We start from the raw sequence: 17,493 nt of genomic DNA on the forward strand, positions 1-17,493 counted from the left end.
ATAGAATATTTGGTTTGAGGGCATTGATCTGCGCCGGCTGTTTTGGGCCTTCAAAATCACAATTTCTCGGCCCTCAAACTGGTTTTGAGGGTTGCAAGTATGAGGTCACTGCTAGTGATGCTCTTACCATTTCCAGCGGATTGTAGCAAAAAAAATTAGAAATCTTTGTGAGATTTCCATAAAACTACCTAGCACTAGTACTATCGTAGACTGTATTATGTATTCTGCGTACATAAAAAGCTGATGTGTCACTATAATTAGTGAGAGAGATCACAGTGCTATCATAGGTAGATACCGTATCATTACATATAAATCTAAAATATAAATGTTAAATAGATCTTGTATATAATTTTGCATTAAAATTCTACAAACCAATAAATATAAGCAAACTATGATACTACTACATGATAGCATACATTAGGGCACGTACAATATGGACGTGAGCTTTCCCTTAGAGGTGCCACGCCGCACTTTTGCTTAGTTGAAGGAGAGAGAATGAAAAAAGAGAGGATTGTCTTCCCTTAGCTGAGGGATTATCTCTTAGAAAATAAAGGAAGACTATTTTTTTCATTGTACCACACATGTCTTCCCTTAGCCAGATAATTTTCTACCAAAATTTAATTAATTGTCATTATTGCTAGGGATGGATATAATAATATATCGTATGCGTTATATCTATTGCATTCTCTAGATGATATGGGGGAGTAAGAAAATGCACATCTTTGCTACCATTATACATTCCCTTTAAAGCTAATATCATATCAGGTCTCTCTCATTAATTGTACTTCCAGCGGATTTTAATTAAAGTTTTGGAAGGGTCTCAATAATAGTTCCCACCATGAGGTAGGTAGATTCATGCATTTCACGCGACGTGCCGCTATAATTAATGAGAGATCATAGTGGTATGATAGATAGATACCGTATCATAAATATAAAATTTAAAAAATAAATGTCAAACAGATCTTGTACATATATAATTTTGAGTTGAGATTTTACAAATCAATATATATAATAAAACTATGATACTAGTACTGTACATGATATTGTACATTATAGAGCTAATATCACACAATAATATCATATGCATGATACTATTGTATGTTTTTTTAATAACAGATGCGCTTTATGCATGATACTACCATATGGTAGTATGCATTGTGACTATATGATACTATAATATCATACTCTAGTATCATAAGCATGGTATTACTATATGATACTATGCACCGTGACTAGTCTAATATATTTACTAAATATTTGTGAGATTTTAGTAAAAGGATGTGATTGAATTATAGTAGCGAGGAGAGAAGAATCATTGGATACGCACAATGAATGAATGACAGGAGATTCAAACATAGAGCTCACCTGTTTACGAATAGGAAAATATTTGAGGACCTCAATGGCTATAGTATACTCGTCAACACTCAACAGGATAAAAGCAAGTAACGGCATCCTGCATACCCGCAGAAACCAAGGTGGCACAGGCTAGGGAGCTCGCAACCGCCCACGCGGCTCCGCAAGCTCGCACGCCGCCAGGTGGGCGTCGCTCCCACACTGCTCTCAGAAACTCGACTTCGATCGCCGGTCGGACAGGTCGCCACCAACCGCCCGCTTCCCCGCTCGCGCTCTTCTAGGATCTTTTCCTGGCGTGTGGCAGCTCCCGCCACGCCATGTATCCGTTCCGGCGGCTAGCCGCCCTTCTCCTCGCCGCCGTCGTCTTGCTCGGCCCCGGCGGCGCCGCCCATGGGGTGTACATCCCCTACAACACATCGGTGGGAGTGGTGAAGGGGAAGCTGAACGTGCACGTGGTTCCCCACACGCACGACGACGTTGGCTGGCTCAAGACCGTGGACCAGTACTACGTCGGATCCAATAACTCCATCCAGGTTTTCCATCATTTTTTTTTCCGTATCTTATACTAGTACTTACCGTTGTTATGGGATTTCTGTCAAATGATTTGGGTGTTTTCTTATTCTACCGTTTCTTGTTCGTCTGTTGAATCAGAACTTGGTGTTTCCTGAGGTTTTTCTTTTAACCATTTGTGTTTTTAATTAGCCTGTTTACCCTTGTTCTGGCATCTTTGGAATTGTGTCATACTTTCATGTCATGTAAATCTTGCTAGGTTTTCGTTATTTTTACAGTGAACAGTGAACTTCCACATTTACATTTCTGTCTGTAGTTCATTCGGACAACCTTGGGAATGAAAAACTGCAGGACATGATTTGGATACATCTGGTCGCAGGCTGCGTGCGTGCAGAACGTGCTGGATTCGTTGGTGCCGGCGCTACTCAAGGACAAGAACCGCAAATTCATCTACGTCGAGCAGGTAAATAAATTTACATGGAAGCAAGGTAAAAAAGAAGGAATCTGAGGTCGGAAGCAATTAGCTTCTTTTTGTTGCTTCTATAAGAATTTAAAATCCTGCTCCTTGCTGTTTGTTTCAAGAATCGTAGCTAAATCAGCAAAAAAAAAAAGATATGTAGATGTAAATCAGAAATTCTACATCTAAATGGACGGTGTTGATTTGCAAGTATGTGTACTTTTTTGGGTTTCGATGGTGTGAGTTTTTATTCAGTAACAGTTTCTGTACTGTGATCTGTAGGCGTTTTTCCAGAGATGGTGGAGGCAGCAGAGCAACAGTACCAAGGATACCGTGAAGGGGCTAGTCAGCTCTGGAAGGCTGGAATTCATGTATGCTCCTTCTTGCTCCAAAGTTTTCCTTTTTTAGGTTGTGTTTCTGTTATGTATTGGCTGACATATTTGTTGCTTGTCATGTTGAAGAAATGGGGGCATGTGCATGCATGATGAGGCCACTGTACACTACGTCGACATGATAGATCAGACTACACTGGGCCACAGGTTCATCAAGGAGGAGTTCGGCCAGATTCCAAGGATTGGCTGGCAGATCGATCCATTTGGTCACTCTGCGGTCCAGGCTTATCTCCTCGGTGCACAAGTAGCTTATTCTATCCATTTGTGTCATAATTTTTTCGTGCAATTTTGACGCTTCCACAGAAAAATACTAAACTGAAGTTCCTTATATAGTGAATTCCCCATTTGCATAACAAGATGAATTTCACACTCAAGATGACAACGGTGTACCATTATGATATAGTAACTAGGCATCACTCATCGTAGCTGTTCTGAACTTCTGCAATACAGTAATACCTAAACTTTTGAGATAAGGTACTGTTAGAGTGTTAGTACATGTAATTATAGTGCTTTATCTTAAGAGTTCAGGTATGCTGAGGAGCCAAGATCTCATCCAAAGCTAGATAAAAGCAATTAGGAGCACAAGATTCTTTTACCCCGTCTTGGTTGTTTCGCCTGTGCTAGTTTTGTTCTTTTTACAAGATTCTCTTGATACAGAACAACCTTGGTCCATATCTCACAATATTGTATCTCACAAGATTATCTTGTTCCAAATCTTTTACTATCTTTCAGGTCGGGTTCGATGCTTTGTATTTTTCCCGGATTGATTACCAAGATCGTGAGGTACGGAAGGGAACAAAAAAACTGGAAGTTGTCTGGAGGAGTTCCAAGACCTTCGGGTCGTCCGATGATGTAAGTAACATTTTCTTTCTATTGTAAATGTCATAAAATAAAATTGTTGTTCTACAAATTTTGGTAAACCATATTTTATTTGAATGTTGGAAATCTGATCATTTTCTTTCAGATCTTTTCTGGTATTTTCCCAATAAACTATGAACCACCACCTGGTGAGTTCTATTTTGAAGTTGATGATGAATCCCCCCTTGTCCAGGTAAATGAATGAGAACTTCAGTTATTACATTATATTCAACACCAGAGGCGAACTTCATCACTTTTGTCAATGCAGGATGACCCCCAGCTCTTTGATTACAATGTTGAACGAAGGGTGAATGATTTTGTTGCTGCAGCTTTGGCACAGGTACATTAGGGTTTCATATGCTCATACTGTTACGATGATATATATCTTTCCCAGTTATATACATTACAAGAAGTTTTATGCTGCCTATGTGTACTACAAACTTCTTATTTAATTAGAATGGCCAGCCAGGTGTTGCATTCATAAGCATAGTTTAAAATAGCCGGCTATCTCATTTAGCCGCAATTTTTTTTGGAGGTTATAAAAGCCTATAGCCGGGTTATAGAGGGCTATTCCATTTAGCCTTTTTTAAAAAAATTGGAATATTTCAATCACATCTTACCAAAAGAAGAGGAAAACTATGACTCAAACATGATTAGTGATACAACTTATTTAAATTTTCAAGGCAACACGCATTCAATTATTCAACTCACAAGTTTTATCTAATTATATTGAAAAAAATAGAAGAGAAATTTTGAACACAGGAGGTTTAGTGGCTAAATTAGATGCTAAATAGGGGCTAAATAGAGCAATAGTCAGCTATTAGCGGTTTTTTTCTCATTTAGCCTACAAATGGCATAGCCGCAGCGGCAGGTCTCCCGGAAGGCTATAGCCGGCTATTTAAAACTTTGATCATAAGTTGTTATCTGAAATTGAGAGTGCAGCTTTGTTCTATGCTACTTTTTCGAAAAGGTTGTTCTATGTTACTGAGACCTATTTGCATTAGTGCTGAAAAATTATTATCTGGACTGTACCATTTCATACTTAAAGTTGTTCCATTCAGCTATACAGCTGATCATCCTTACTAAACTTGTTTCTATCTATTTTGTAGGCAAACATCACAAGGACAAACCATATCATGTTTACAATGGGTACAGACTTCAAATATCAATATGCTGAAAGTTGGTTCAGACAGATGGACAAATTAATTCACTATGTGAATAAGGTAAAGGATGGGTCTGAAGTTGGAATATTTCTGTATTTAGTTTTTTGTTCCATCGTGATTTTTTTTTCCTGAAAAGGCTATATCCCCGGCCTCAGAATTGATGGATCCATTGACACGCAGACATCCATTTTATTGTGAAGTTTCAATCCTAACACATAAAGCATAAAACATAAATAAAATTTCACTGCACTACATAATCATATCTTTCGAGATACCATGATAATTGTTTCGGTTATGGATCATACAATATATTTGAAATATGCTAAACTTCTCACAGTAATATATATGTACTAGTCGTGGGATGCATTAGATTTTTTTTCCCTTGTGTCATTTAATTTGATAAGAACATAAATGTTTAAGAAAGGGTTCCATGCTTTATGTTTCTTGCTATTGATGCAACTTCATATATTTTGAACATTTTAAAGTGGAAAATACTCCCTCTGGCGCAAATTAATTGATGCAACTCCGGAGTAAACTTGTACTGGACATAGTATATAGCTGCGCCAGTTAACTTTGGCCGGAGGGAGTACGCAAAATATTTATCTATAATAACTAAAAGCATTATTATAGAACTCACGATACTTTTTCTGTTTGACCAATACCTCAGGATGGCCGTGTCAATGCTTTGTATTCCACACCTTCCATTTACACTGATGCAAAATTTGCTGCAAATGTGGCATGGCCACTCAAGACAGATGATTTTTTCCCGTATGTTCTATTCTGTATTCATAATTGGTACGGTTGACTTTGCTTTTCTTCTTTGGCATTCATGTGAGTATATTTGATCCACCAGATATGCAGATAAACCCAATTCATACTGGACAGGTTACTTCACAAGCAGACCTGCCTTAAAACAATATGTCCGCTTGATGAGCGGATATTACTTGGTAGTCTTTACTCCCTCTTTCACTATGTTTGCCTCCAGATGTAACATACCTACCTTCTTGCGCACTTTGTAGAGTTCATATCATATGCTTACATAAAGGTCAATATATTTTCACTTTTCAGGCAGCTAGGCAGCTGGAATTTTTCAAAGGGAGAAGCAACTCAGGTGTCACAACCGATAGTTTAGCTGATGCTCTAGCTCTTGCTCAGCATCACGATGCTGTTACAGGAACAGAGAAGCAACATGTTGCAAATGATTATGCAAAGAGATTATCAATTGGATATCAGAAAGTAAGCTTCACAGGGGAATTGTTGAAACCTATATTAGATGTTTAGGATATGATGGATCCATTTGGTTTGATTTCTTTTCCAGGCCGAGGAGCTTGTCTCGAGTTCTCTTGCTTGTTTGAGTGAGTCCGGCTCAAAATCTCTTTGTTCGTCCAAAACAAAGAACTTTGGACAGGTCGGTTTGCAGGTTTTTTTTTCTCTTGATACGAAACTACCGTGTTACTTCAAATGAGTTACAGTATTTACTATGGACTGATATCACCTTTTTCCAGTGTCCTCTCCTAAACATTACATACTGCCCCCCTTCTGAGATGAACTTCTCTCAGGGTAGAAGCCTCGTGAGTTCTGTTTTCAACTCATGCATGACTCTTTTTAGGATGACATTTGTATTATGTTTTCAATTCACTCGTGATACAAATCTCTCCTGCAGGTTGTTCTTGTATACAACTCTCTTGGATGGAAGCGAGAGGATGTCCTTCGCATACCAGTATGCACTTTTTGTTTCCTGGAACACAATTTTTTTTGTTGGTTTACGTTTTCCCATTCACAGATCCGTCCATATTGCAAAGACATACATCCATCTATTTTGGATTTACATAATATGTGTTCAGTTAATGAATAAGACCACTACCATGAGTCTGATCCCCTTTAGGATGAAACTGAATGCGGCAATTTATGGAATTAACAGGTTATGAGTGACTCAGTTGTTGTTCATGATTCTGAGGGAAGAGTAATTGAATCGCAACTTCTGCCCATAGCTAATTCCTCATTGAACATACGGGACAAATATACAAAGGCTTACTTGGGTACATCACCTGCTGCAAAACCAAAATTTTGGCTTGCTTTCCCTGCTTCTGTACCACCACTTGGTTTCAACACTTATTTTGTTTCGAGTGGGAAGAGATCAGGTGAATTCCTGTCTTTCATCCTGATATGTACCGATACCAGGAAGAATTACTCAAAAGCTTGACACTTTTTCTTTTGTGAATACTTTGCAGAATCTGTCTCTTCGACGTCCACTCTTTACTCCCAGGGAAATAAAAGTAGCAATTGTCAAGTTGGGCAAGGGCATTTGAAACTTCAATACAATGCAGCTGGGGCATTATCTGTGTATTCAGATAGCAAGACTAGGGTAATTTGCCAAAGTCCAGTATTATTCTCAATCGAGAACAACTTATGTCTTCCTTTCTTTTAACTCACAAGATTACCCCAAGTTATATAAATTTTCATATGGACATATCAAGTTTTACTAATACTTGTGATCTAAAATCAATCGTACTCATACACCACTAACATATTTCAAGGTTGAAGCAAATTTCGAGCAGAAGTACAAGTATTACATAGGAGATGATGGAAGTGGAGGTGACACACAGGTGCACTAGATGTTTTACAAGTATTTCCATTTTTATCCCAAAAGTAGCAATTACTTTACCGGTGTTTTCTTACATTTTTCCTGTATTGTAGAATTCTGGAGCATACATATTTCGCCCTAAAGATACCGTTCCTATCAAGACTGGTGTCCAGGTATGATGAAGGGATCAAAATATCTCTAGAATAACATTATACATCACCAGCATATGTTAAGAATCTTAAGGATGTATCAACAGTCATCTTACTTCAGTTCTATGTTTCCCACTGAAAGGTTCCTCTCACAATTCTGCGTGGGCCCATACTGGATGAAGTTCATCAGCAGATCAATTCATGGATATATCAGGTTGTTAATATGAAACTTTATTGTCTCTTAATGCCCACTCCATAGCTTTTAGTTGCTTCGTTTTGTTCCACAATCCACATCTTAAGGTTTCAAGTGAAAATAGCCCTTTGCTTGTGATGGTATTCATTATGAATATTGTACAACTTGGACTCAGAAATTTATGGGTTTCTCTCCTTTGCACAGATCACTAGAGTTTACAAGGGAAAGGACTATGTGGAAACCGAATTCATAGTGAGTGCTCTGTCAATAAAATTCACCGTTGGTTTCCTATTCAAGGGCTTCATATTTTCCATCATAATTTGCTCCTCAATTTTTTTCCAATTGCAGTTTTAATCATATTATGACTAAATGTTCTTATTCATAGATTGGACCAATACCAGTAGACGATGGAAATGGAAAGGAACTAGCAACTGAAATAGTTACAAACATGGCAACAAACAGAACATTTTATACCGATTCCAGTGGTCGTGACTTCATCAAAAGGGTATGATGAATCGGAAGTTTATCTGATCTCTAGACAACACATATTTATTGTATTTTCTTATAAATATACTGTGAACGTAAAAATAGTTGACATGTAAAAATGTTAACGATTACAGTGCTCCTTTACTGAAAACATGTCCGAAAGGATGATGGAGTGAAAATAAGTATTGTAATGGTTCACAATTATGTCATACTTATATTAAGATATATGTTGCCTTTTTCCTCCAGGTACGAGATTATCGCTCGGACTGGAAGCTCGAAGTGCACCAACCTGTTGCTGGAAACTATTATCCTGTAAGCTATTCCTCTGATATAACATCCTGTAAGCTACTGTGTGATGTGTCATGTGTCATGTTTTCAGTAAGGAAGTTTAGCAGCATTATAAATTGGTTTATTTCATATTTTTTTTATCATTGAGTCAATTATTGAAAGCGGTAGTTCACTTGGCATTTTTTACTCAGTTTATGGACTTTTTACTTGATTTGGTTTTTTTGGTCATTTTTCTTAGAGGATGTTTGGGTTATCTTAAAGTCATTATGTTTTTTATTGGTTCTACTTGAAGATGGTAGCAAACATTTGATGCCAGCTAAATCAGCTCTCTTCAACTGGTGGCATTAGTATTTCCTTTTTGTTTTTGTACTTTAATTTTTTTAAAGGAGGCAAAAACCCCAACTTCTGCATTGGTTGATGCACACAACCCATTTATAACAAAGTTTATGGAGGTTCAAAGTTGTAAAGTAAAAAGATACACACGGGATCCTTCTCCCAGAAACAGTATTATAAAAACAAATGAAACCGTGTCTAGCAGGAACTAGACACTTTTTGATATAGTAGAAGCGGGACTTGGCGTGATAATTCCGAAATTCGTCCATGACAGGAATCGAACTCCGGTCGTTAGGGTACGCCACTGCGACCCCAACCACTGGGCTAAGCCCACGTCATCCCAGAAACAGTATTATAAAAAGCACTCGTGCATAGCTAATCTTATTCCTAAACCGCCAACCAAATTGGTTGAACAAAGCCCATTCGACCATCTCCGTAGGTTCACCCAGAGTTTACGGTGAAGTGAGGACCACGTAAAGATCCGATAGGTGATATTTTGGACAAACTGCAAAAAATTACAAGATTTTTCATTGTTGAAGACAATATCGCTACGGTGGTTCCAAATAGAATAAGCTAAAGGACCCACCCCACGTCCCAACGTGGATATGTGACTTTATTGACTTGCTAACTCCTCTCAACCAGTTCCCTGACATATTTCAGATACTGATTTTTCGATAAAGGGAATATATTAATATTAAAAGATACCAATTACACCTAGGCTCTGCAACAACACAACACCCTAAGAGCAGTACGGATGCACACAGCCAAGAAAGAGAAAAGAAAACTAAGAAACAAAAGTCCCGCTACAGCATCCCAGTTCCCAGACCTAGCAAGCTTCAATACATCCACCACCAAGACAACACCTAAAATACAGAATCTCCAAAAGCGACGCCTCCAAGAAGGAAACGGTGCACAAGCGCCGTCGTCGCCCTGAAGATAGTCCCCACTCTCAAAATAATGCCTCCAACAAAGTCGTTGCCATGAACAACCAGTTAAGGCCAGACCTTGGGTTTTCACCCTGAAAGGTAGGACTCGGAACTTCACCTGTGTTGTCGCCCCCACTTTCATACCACTGCTGCGGAGCCTGGAACGCCAAGCAAGTCCCTCAACATCGCGGAGACTTGAACCTCCCTTAGCTAGTCCTCCAATCCAGCCTTCATGATATTCCTTCTTCTGACTTCACCATGGACCAAAAAGTCACTTGATGTCAGCACATAATAGAGCTTCGCGCCGCTCCCTGCAGAACCAAACGGTCGGAATAAAAGCATGGGTGCGCGCGACCGAATACCACCCGATCCAGCAAACTCCAGGCAAAAGATGCACTGTTCCATTCGCCCGCAGAGATTTCCGGAACTCATCACTCCAGACAGATCAAGGTAGACTGGCCTCCGGCAGGTCTTCATCTTCGCATGAGAGAAACCCGAGGACCACCACCATCAAAGCTAGACCAGCAGCCCCCACGCCGCCAGTCACTCCTGCCGAATCACCAGAGAAGAAAAAGGCGGCACGGAGCACCGACGATGGCTTGGCAAAAGCCATGGATCATGCGTTGATTGGGTCCAAGAGGACCCAAATCATGCGTAGATCGCCGCCACTGCTGATCCGCCGCCGGGGGCGAAAGCCGCCACGCTCCACCCACTCCTCCATGGCGACCGGCGAAGTGCATCAGGTTGTGCCTCATTGCCTCCCATGATGCGCCTCATTGCCTCCCATGATGCCCGGTGTCCTCAGCCTGCGCCTCATCGCTTCCCATGATACGCCGCCGCGGAAGCCCTCTCCACCCTATCGTCCTTCGGTGGGAGGGGCGCCGCCACCGCCATTGGAGACGGCAGCAGCGGTGGCCTGAGGGGTGGGGGATGAGGGTCCGCTGGGGGCTGGAGCCTAGGGGCCTCCGCTGCCGCCCGGGAGGGTGGCGGCAGGGGAGGGTAGGGTTTCGGGGAGGGGAGGGTCTGGTCCGAGCAAGGCGTAGGGCATTTCAGATACTGATAGTGATAGGTGGTGGTATATTGAAAGTGAACTGCACGGTTTTCCATAATAACACCTCAAAAGGATATAGTAGGATAAAAAAAGGTGGTTGATCGTTTGGTTGCAATCACAGAACAGATACTTCTTGCTACCCTACCAATTAAACTTAGCCAAACTGTCTTTCGTTAGGACTAGTCCTTTACTAAGGTACCAGTTGAAATCTCCATGGCATAATAAAGTACTTTCTCTTTTTACTAATATAAGACATTTTGGCAAACTAAATCAGTTAACTGAAACGTCTTGTATTAGTGAATGGAGGGAGTAACATTTAGTGGTCTTTGGAGTACATTGGTAGGTAAGGGGACAAGGGGTTATTGGTGATTATAAATGACCGAGAATTTACAATGTATAGAGCCAAGTTATTTCATAGTTTTTCCAATATTTTTATATCTGTAGATTATTCTGCATTTTATTTGAAGATTGTGTTGCACTGATTTATGCGCAGATTGATGATACTGTATTCATTTCAGGTTAATCTTGGCATTTATGTGGAAGATGGTGGCAAGGAGTTGTCCATACTTGTAGACAGGTCTGTTGGAGGTTCCAGCATAAAGGATGGGCAGATAGAGCTAATGCTGCACAGGTACATCGTCAAGGAGCACAGTTGTGCAGTATTTTGCGAAAAGTGATTTGGCTCTTGGGCACCAATGCTCTTGCTATTTAAAAAAATCGAAAATCATACATATTTGTTTCAAAAAAATCTAAAAATAAATCTAGGCATAGAAATGACGTAACCTACAAGCATGTAAAATTTTAATATGAAATTCTTTATATTGTAGGATACACAAAAAAGACAAAATCTGTTGAAATTTAGAGATTTGAAATATGCATACTCATATCCACACGTTTATCATTTTTGTGCAGCCTAGAATATTTTGTATTTGAAATTGAAATTTTGCATGTTTATGAAATAATTCATTGCTACACCATAATTTTTTTATAATTTTTTTGAAACACATAAATGTGATTTTTAATTTTTTTTTAAATAGCAGGAGTGTCCAAGAGCCAAAAATCTCTGTCCAGTATTTTGCTACTTCTTTCATAATTTAGTATTTCCCCTTTTCTACATATTCTTTTTAAAATCCTTCTTACTCACTGTAGGAGGCTAGTCTATGATGACGGCCGTGGTGTTGCCGAAGCATTAGATGAACCTGTCTGTGTCAATGATCAATGCGAAGGACTAGTTGTAAGTAAAAGGAGATACGTTTCCTGAGAAGTCAAAACAATTTTTTCTCTACTCGGACGAATTTATGGCATGAAACAAATACCACTAGTTATAACCTATTGCCTTGGTCAACCATTATCTAAACAATTGGCCTGATCAACTTATCTTCATAGAGGATGCAATTTACATCTTACCGAATCATGTTGGCACATATATTGAGATATATTTCGTGTGGCATTACAGATCAATTTGGTATAGTATTACATTTACAAGCACACAGTGTTGTGCATAAGTAGCATTTAAAGCAACTTATTATGATATTGACAGATTCAAGGAAAATACTATATGAAATTTGACCCACGGGGAGAAGGAGCTAGGTGGCGTCGTACATTCGGCCAGGAAATATACTCCCCTCTTCTCGTTGCTTTCTCAGAGCAGGTACAGTATGGAGTTTGTATTACTCATGGTTGATCTAGCAGTCACTCTCACATTCTGCAGTAGGTTATTCTTGTTTTGAACATTCCCCTACTCGTTTATTCAGGATAGAGGCGATTGGGTGAGCTCGCATGTTCCCAAATTCTCGGCAATGGATCCGACTTACAGCTTACCTGATAATGTTGCATTGATTACCCTTGAGGTATGTCCTTCCTAGGAGAACTGAAGATGCTGCTCATTCTAGAAAATGATTTAATATAGTACATGGCTACAATGTACAGTTTGTGAACCATGACTTAGCAAAAAAAAAAAAAAAAAAACTATGGACTGACCAAGAGATTGATGACCGTAGTGTAGTATTTTACATTTATTTGGATATTTCTGCATTAGTCTAGGTAATTCATTTTTCCTGAAAAATTGAAGAAAATGTATTTCTGCTTCGGTTAATAATAATTTGACCATTTTACAGGAGCTTGAAGATGCAAGTGTTCTGCTTCGGTTGGCTCACCTATATGAGGTTTCATTCTTGTTCCCTTTCTTTCCCTCCCTCCAGCTAAGATCATAATTTTCGATTGTAATTCGTGTCCGGTGCATATAGGCTGGAGAACATAAGGATCTTTCTGCTCTATCGAGCGTCGACCTCAGAAGAGTATTCCGAGATAGAAAGGTTTTGTTTGTTAAACTTGTTTAAATTTACACCATTTCAATCTTCATCAATATTCTCAATCCTTTTCCAATTCCAATGATCTAGATTGGCAAGATCATCGAAACAAACCTATCAGCAAACCAAGAGCGCGCTGCCATGGAGAAGAAGAGGCTGAAATGGAAGGTGGAAGGGCCTCTCCCCGACCAAAATGTGGTCCGTGGAGGGCCTGTGGATCCTTCCAAGCTCATCGTCCAGCTCGGGCCCATGGAGATCCGCACGTTCATTATAAGCTTCAACCACCGGTGAACTAAGGTCTGAGCTTCTGCAAGAAGACAGCCCCTTACTCTAATGTTGTAATGTTTTTTTTATGTGCCGCTGTTGTAATGTTATTATGTTAACCCTGACTAGTGTCAACTCGTAAAATCGATTTTCTCAATTTCATAGAGAGAGCAACTACAAGGGCTTAATGTGCTTTCACTCTACACATATTAATTTCTTTAGTAATGCAAGACTTTTTAGAAAGCTATAAATTATCCTTCTAAAAAGACTTATATTTCGAAACAGAGGTGGTACAAGATGTACACCTGAACTTTCATTAATAATCATAAAATGCTGTCAAACTCAAGGTGGATCTGAGGGTATTTCTAGCAGCCCGACCCAAACGGACCGCCGCGGTCCGTTTTGGTCTGCGCGGACATGCACACATCAAAACCCAACCCAGCGGCTCGATGGAGATAGACCAACGTGTCAGCGATGACCCATTCCAAGCCCAAATTTGGGTTGCAAATGTGTTGTCGTAGACGCAACGCGGACCGTGCATGTCTTCCCTCTTCGGCCCAAGCCCACCTAGCAGTGGGCCGCTCCGTCTTCAATGTTGGCCCTTCTGAACTGCCATCAATGGCCTCATTTCATCTTCCATGCGTTGGACCTTCTATGCCATCATCAATGGCCTCGCTTCGCCTTCCGTGTGTGCTAGGACTAGCGGCCACCTCCGGGCCTTTGCACCACCATCAATGGCAGCCACGTCAGTGTCCTTTTAAAGGTATGCGACCGTGACAACCTTCGCCCACAGCGGTCCAAACCACTTCTATTTACATCCCCTCTTGTCTCCAGAACGCCGGCAACGAAAGGGGCGAGAGGACCATGGGCAAGGGTTGGCCATGGAAGAAGATGAAGCACGGCGATGAAGCCAGGTCCTCACGGCCCAAGCCAATGCGTGTCCGCGTCAACATCACCGTCGAGGTGGCGCGGGCACTATACCAACACAACATATCTGCCGGGTGGGACGATGTGCACTTTCTCGGTGGCTGGCACCTCAACGCATGTAAGGTGGCAGTGCTGCCGTTGTCGCACTAGGATTCGGCGAGTGGAGATCTTGTGCTGGGCCCTCCTGCCTCCTGATCTACTCGCGGACGTCACCTACAGCCTCGACTCGGTGATGTGGGACACATGCCACAACGTAGAGTCGGATCCGCAGCGCCGCGTCGGGTTTCTTGACGATGATGAATACGACAACAGCGTTAGCCTGCCCGTAGATGTCAAGATGGGGAGGAGGGGAGGAACTCTTCTTCGACGAGCATGTCCCGAGAGAGGAGGTATGGGACAACATGGACAACTATCTAGGCTACCTCGCTATAAGCAGTCCAATGAAGAGGGCATGGAGGACCAACTCCCCCGCATGCCACCCAGGTTGGACAAAGAGGAGGCATTCAAACTTGTCGTGAAGACCTCCGAGCTGCAAGAGGTGGCTGAGGGGAAGGGCCTTGGCACGCAAGTGCACGATTCAGCGCTCGCGCAGAGGCGTGCTACCGCTCCACAGCCAGGGTCTAGCTCCGCCTACACCACGGAGCACAACAGGGGAGGCTTCCGCGGCCATGCACGATGGAGGAGGCCGCCGTGGCCATGCACGTCGGGGGAGAGAGCGGCCGCTGCCTGATGGCGTGTAAGGCACACGTCCGTTGGGAACCCCAAGAGGAAGGTGTGATGCGTACAGCGACAAGTTTTCCCTCAGTAAGAAACCAAGGTTATCGAACCAGTAGGAGTCAAGGAACACGTGAAGGTTGTTGGTGGCGGAGTGTAGTGCGGCGCAACACCAGGGATTCCGGCGCCAACGTGGAACCTGCACAACACAATCAAAGTACTTTGCCCCAACGTAACAGTGAGGTTGTCAATCTCACCGGCTTGCTGTAAACAAAGGATTAGATGTATAGTGTGGAAGATGATGTATGTTTGCGAAGAACAGTAAAGAACAAGTATTGCAGTAGATTGTATTTCAGATGTAAAGAATGGACCGGGGTCCACAGTTCACTAGTGGTGTCTCTCCCATAAGATAAATAGCATGTTGGGTGAACAAATTACAGTTGGGCAATTGACAAATAAATAAGGCATAACAATGCACATACATATATCACGATGAGTACTATGAGATTTAATCAGGGCATTACGACAAAGTACATAGACCGCTATCCAGCATGCATCTATGCCTAAAAAGTCCACCTTCAGGTTATCATCCGAACCCCTTCCAGTATTAAGTTGCAAACAACAGACAATTGCATTAAGTATGGTGCGTAATGTAATCAACATAAATATCCTTAGACAAAGCGTTGATGTTTTATCCCTAGTGGCAACAGCACATCCACAACCTTAGAACTTTCTCACATCGTCCTGCATTCAATGGAGGCATGAACCCACTATCGAGCATAAATACTCCCTCTTGGAGTTACAAGTATCAACTTGGCCAGAGCCTCTACTAGCAATGGAGAGCATGCAAGAACATAAACAACATATATGATAGATTGATAATCAACTTGACATAATATTCCATATTCATCGGATCCCAACAAATACAACATGTAGCATTACAAATAGATGATCTTGATCATGATAGGCAGCTCACAAGATCTAACATGATAGCACAATGAGGAGAAGACAACCATCTAGCTACTGCTATGGACTCATAGTCCAGGGGTGAACTACTCACACATCAATCTGGAGGCGATCATGGTGATGAAGAGTCCTCCGGGAGATGATTCCCCTCTCCGGCAGGGTGCCGGAGGCGATCTCCTGAATCCCCCGAGATGGGATTGGCGGCGGCGGCGTCTCTGGAAGGTTTTTCGTATCGTGGCTCTCGGTACTGGGGTTTTCGCGACGAAGGCTTTAAGTAGGCGGAAGGGTAGGGTTGGTGGAGGCACGAGGGCCCCACACCATAGGGCGGCGCGGCCCCACCCTTGGCCGCGTGGCCCTGTGGTGTCGGCGCCTCGTCGCCCCACTTTGTAATCCTTTCGATCTTCTGGAAGCTTCGTGGAAAAATAAGACCCTGGGCGTTGATTTCGTCCAATTCCGAGAATATTTCCTTTGTAGGATTTCTGAAACCAAAAACAGCAGAAAATAGCAACTGGCTCTTCGGCATCTCGTCAATAGGTTAGTGCCGGAAAATGCATAATAATGACATAAAGTGTGTATAAAACATGTGAGTATCATCATAAAAGTAGCATGGAACATAAGAAATTATAGATACGTTTGGGACGTATCAAGCATCCCCAAGCTTAGTTCCTACTCGCCCTCGAGTAGGTAAACGATAACAAGGATAATTTCTGAAGTGACATGCTATCATAATCTTGATCAATACTATTGTAAAGCGTATGAGATGAATGCAGCGATTCGAAGCAATGGTAAAGACAATGAGTAAACAATTGAATCATGTAGCAAAGACTTTTCATGAATAGTACTTTCAAGACAAGCATCAATAAGACTTGCATAAGAGTCAACTCATAAAGCAATGAATTCTTAGTAGAAAGCTTTGAAGCAACACAAAGGAAGATATAAGTTTCAGCAGTTGCTTTCAACTTCAACATGTTTATCTCATGGATAATTGTCAACACAAAGTAATATAACAAGTACAATAGGTGAACATGTAAGAATCAATGCACGCAGTTCACACAAGTGTTTGCTTCTAAGATAGAAAGAAGTAGGTAAACTGACTCAACAATAAAGTAGAAGATAGGCCCTTCACAGAGGGAAGCATGGATTACTATTTTTGTGCTAGAGCTTTTCATTTTGAAAACATAGAAACAATTTTGTCAACGGTAGTAATAAATCATATGTGTTATGTATAAGACATCTTATATGTTGCAAGCCTCATGCATAGATTACCAATAGTGCTCGCACCTTGTCCTAATTAGCTTGGATTAACATGGATTATCATTGCATAACATATGTTTCAACCAAGTGTCACAAAGGGGTACCTCTATGCCGCCTGTACAAAGGTCTAAGGAGAAAGTTCGCATTGGATTTCTCGCTTTTTGATTATTCTCAACTTAGACATCCATACCGGGACAACATAGACAACAGATAATGGACTCCTCTTTAATGCATAAGCATTCAACAACAGATAATATTCTCATAAGAGATTGAGGATTAGTTGTCCAAACTGAAACTTCCACCATGATTCATGGCT

General features: G+C 41.2%; 1 protein-coding gene across 2 annotated transcripts; it reads left to right on the top strand.

Moving 5' to 3' along the window:
* Positions 1-1,455: 1,455 nt before the first annotated feature.
* On the top strand, positions 1,456-13,478 carry LOC127300094 (probable alpha-mannosidase At5g13980). Of its 2 annotated transcripts, none has more exons than XM_051330167.2 (29): positions 1,456-1,886; positions 2,243-2,326; positions 2,603-2,691; positions 2,782-2,956; positions 3,445-3,564; positions 3,677-3,763; positions 3,839-3,910; positions 4,680-4,793; positions 5,401-5,501; positions 5,587-5,680; positions 5,802-5,969; positions 6,052-6,141; positions 6,239-6,304; positions 6,397-6,453; positions 6,655-6,874; positions 6,965-7,098; positions 7,271-7,339; positions 7,431-7,490; positions 7,609-7,680; positions 7,864-7,911; positions 8,045-8,164; positions 8,392-8,457; positions 11,262-11,374; positions 11,893-11,977; positions 12,284-12,394; positions 12,498-12,593; positions 12,861-12,908; positions 12,990-13,058; positions 13,143-13,478. In XM_051330167.2, exons 1-29 carry the CDS (start codon positions 1,671-1,673, stop codon positions 13,341-13,343), a joined length of 3,045 nt encoding a protein of 1,014 aa, XP_051186127.1. In that variant the 5' UTR covers positions 1,456-1,670; the 3' UTR covers positions 13,344-13,478. The 2 variants fall into 2 exon arrangements, with proteins under 2 accessions (XP_051186127.1, XP_051186128.1); XM_051330168.2 differs by having other exon boundaries at positions 1,749-1,886; positions 2,215-2,326.
* The last annotated feature ends 4,015 nt before the right edge of the window (positions 13,479-17,493 follow it).

The sequence above is a fragment of the Lolium perenne genome, chromosome 5, assembly GCF_019359855.2.
Source record: "Lolium perenne isolate Kyuss_39 chromosome 5, Kyuss_2.0, whole genome shotgun sequence".
Taxonomy (NCBI): domain Eukaryota; kingdom Viridiplantae; phylum Streptophyta; class Magnoliopsida; order Poales; family Poaceae; genus Lolium; species Lolium perenne.

Bases quoted from the DNA above. Each gene is read 5' to 3' on its own strand.
- LOC127300094 (XM_051330167.2), top strand. From the start codon at position 1,671: ATGTATCCGTTCCGGCGGCTAGCCGCCCTTCTCCTCGCCGCCGTCGTC. The intron at 3,764-3,838 runs GTAAATGAATGA...TTGTCAATGCAG, and splicing joins ATGAATCCCCCCTTGTCCAG to GATGACCCCCAGCTCTTTGA. The intron at 13,059-13,142 runs GTTTTGTTTGTT...CCAATGATCTAG, and splicing joins GAGTATTCCGAGATAGAAAG to ATTGGCAAGATCATCGAAAC.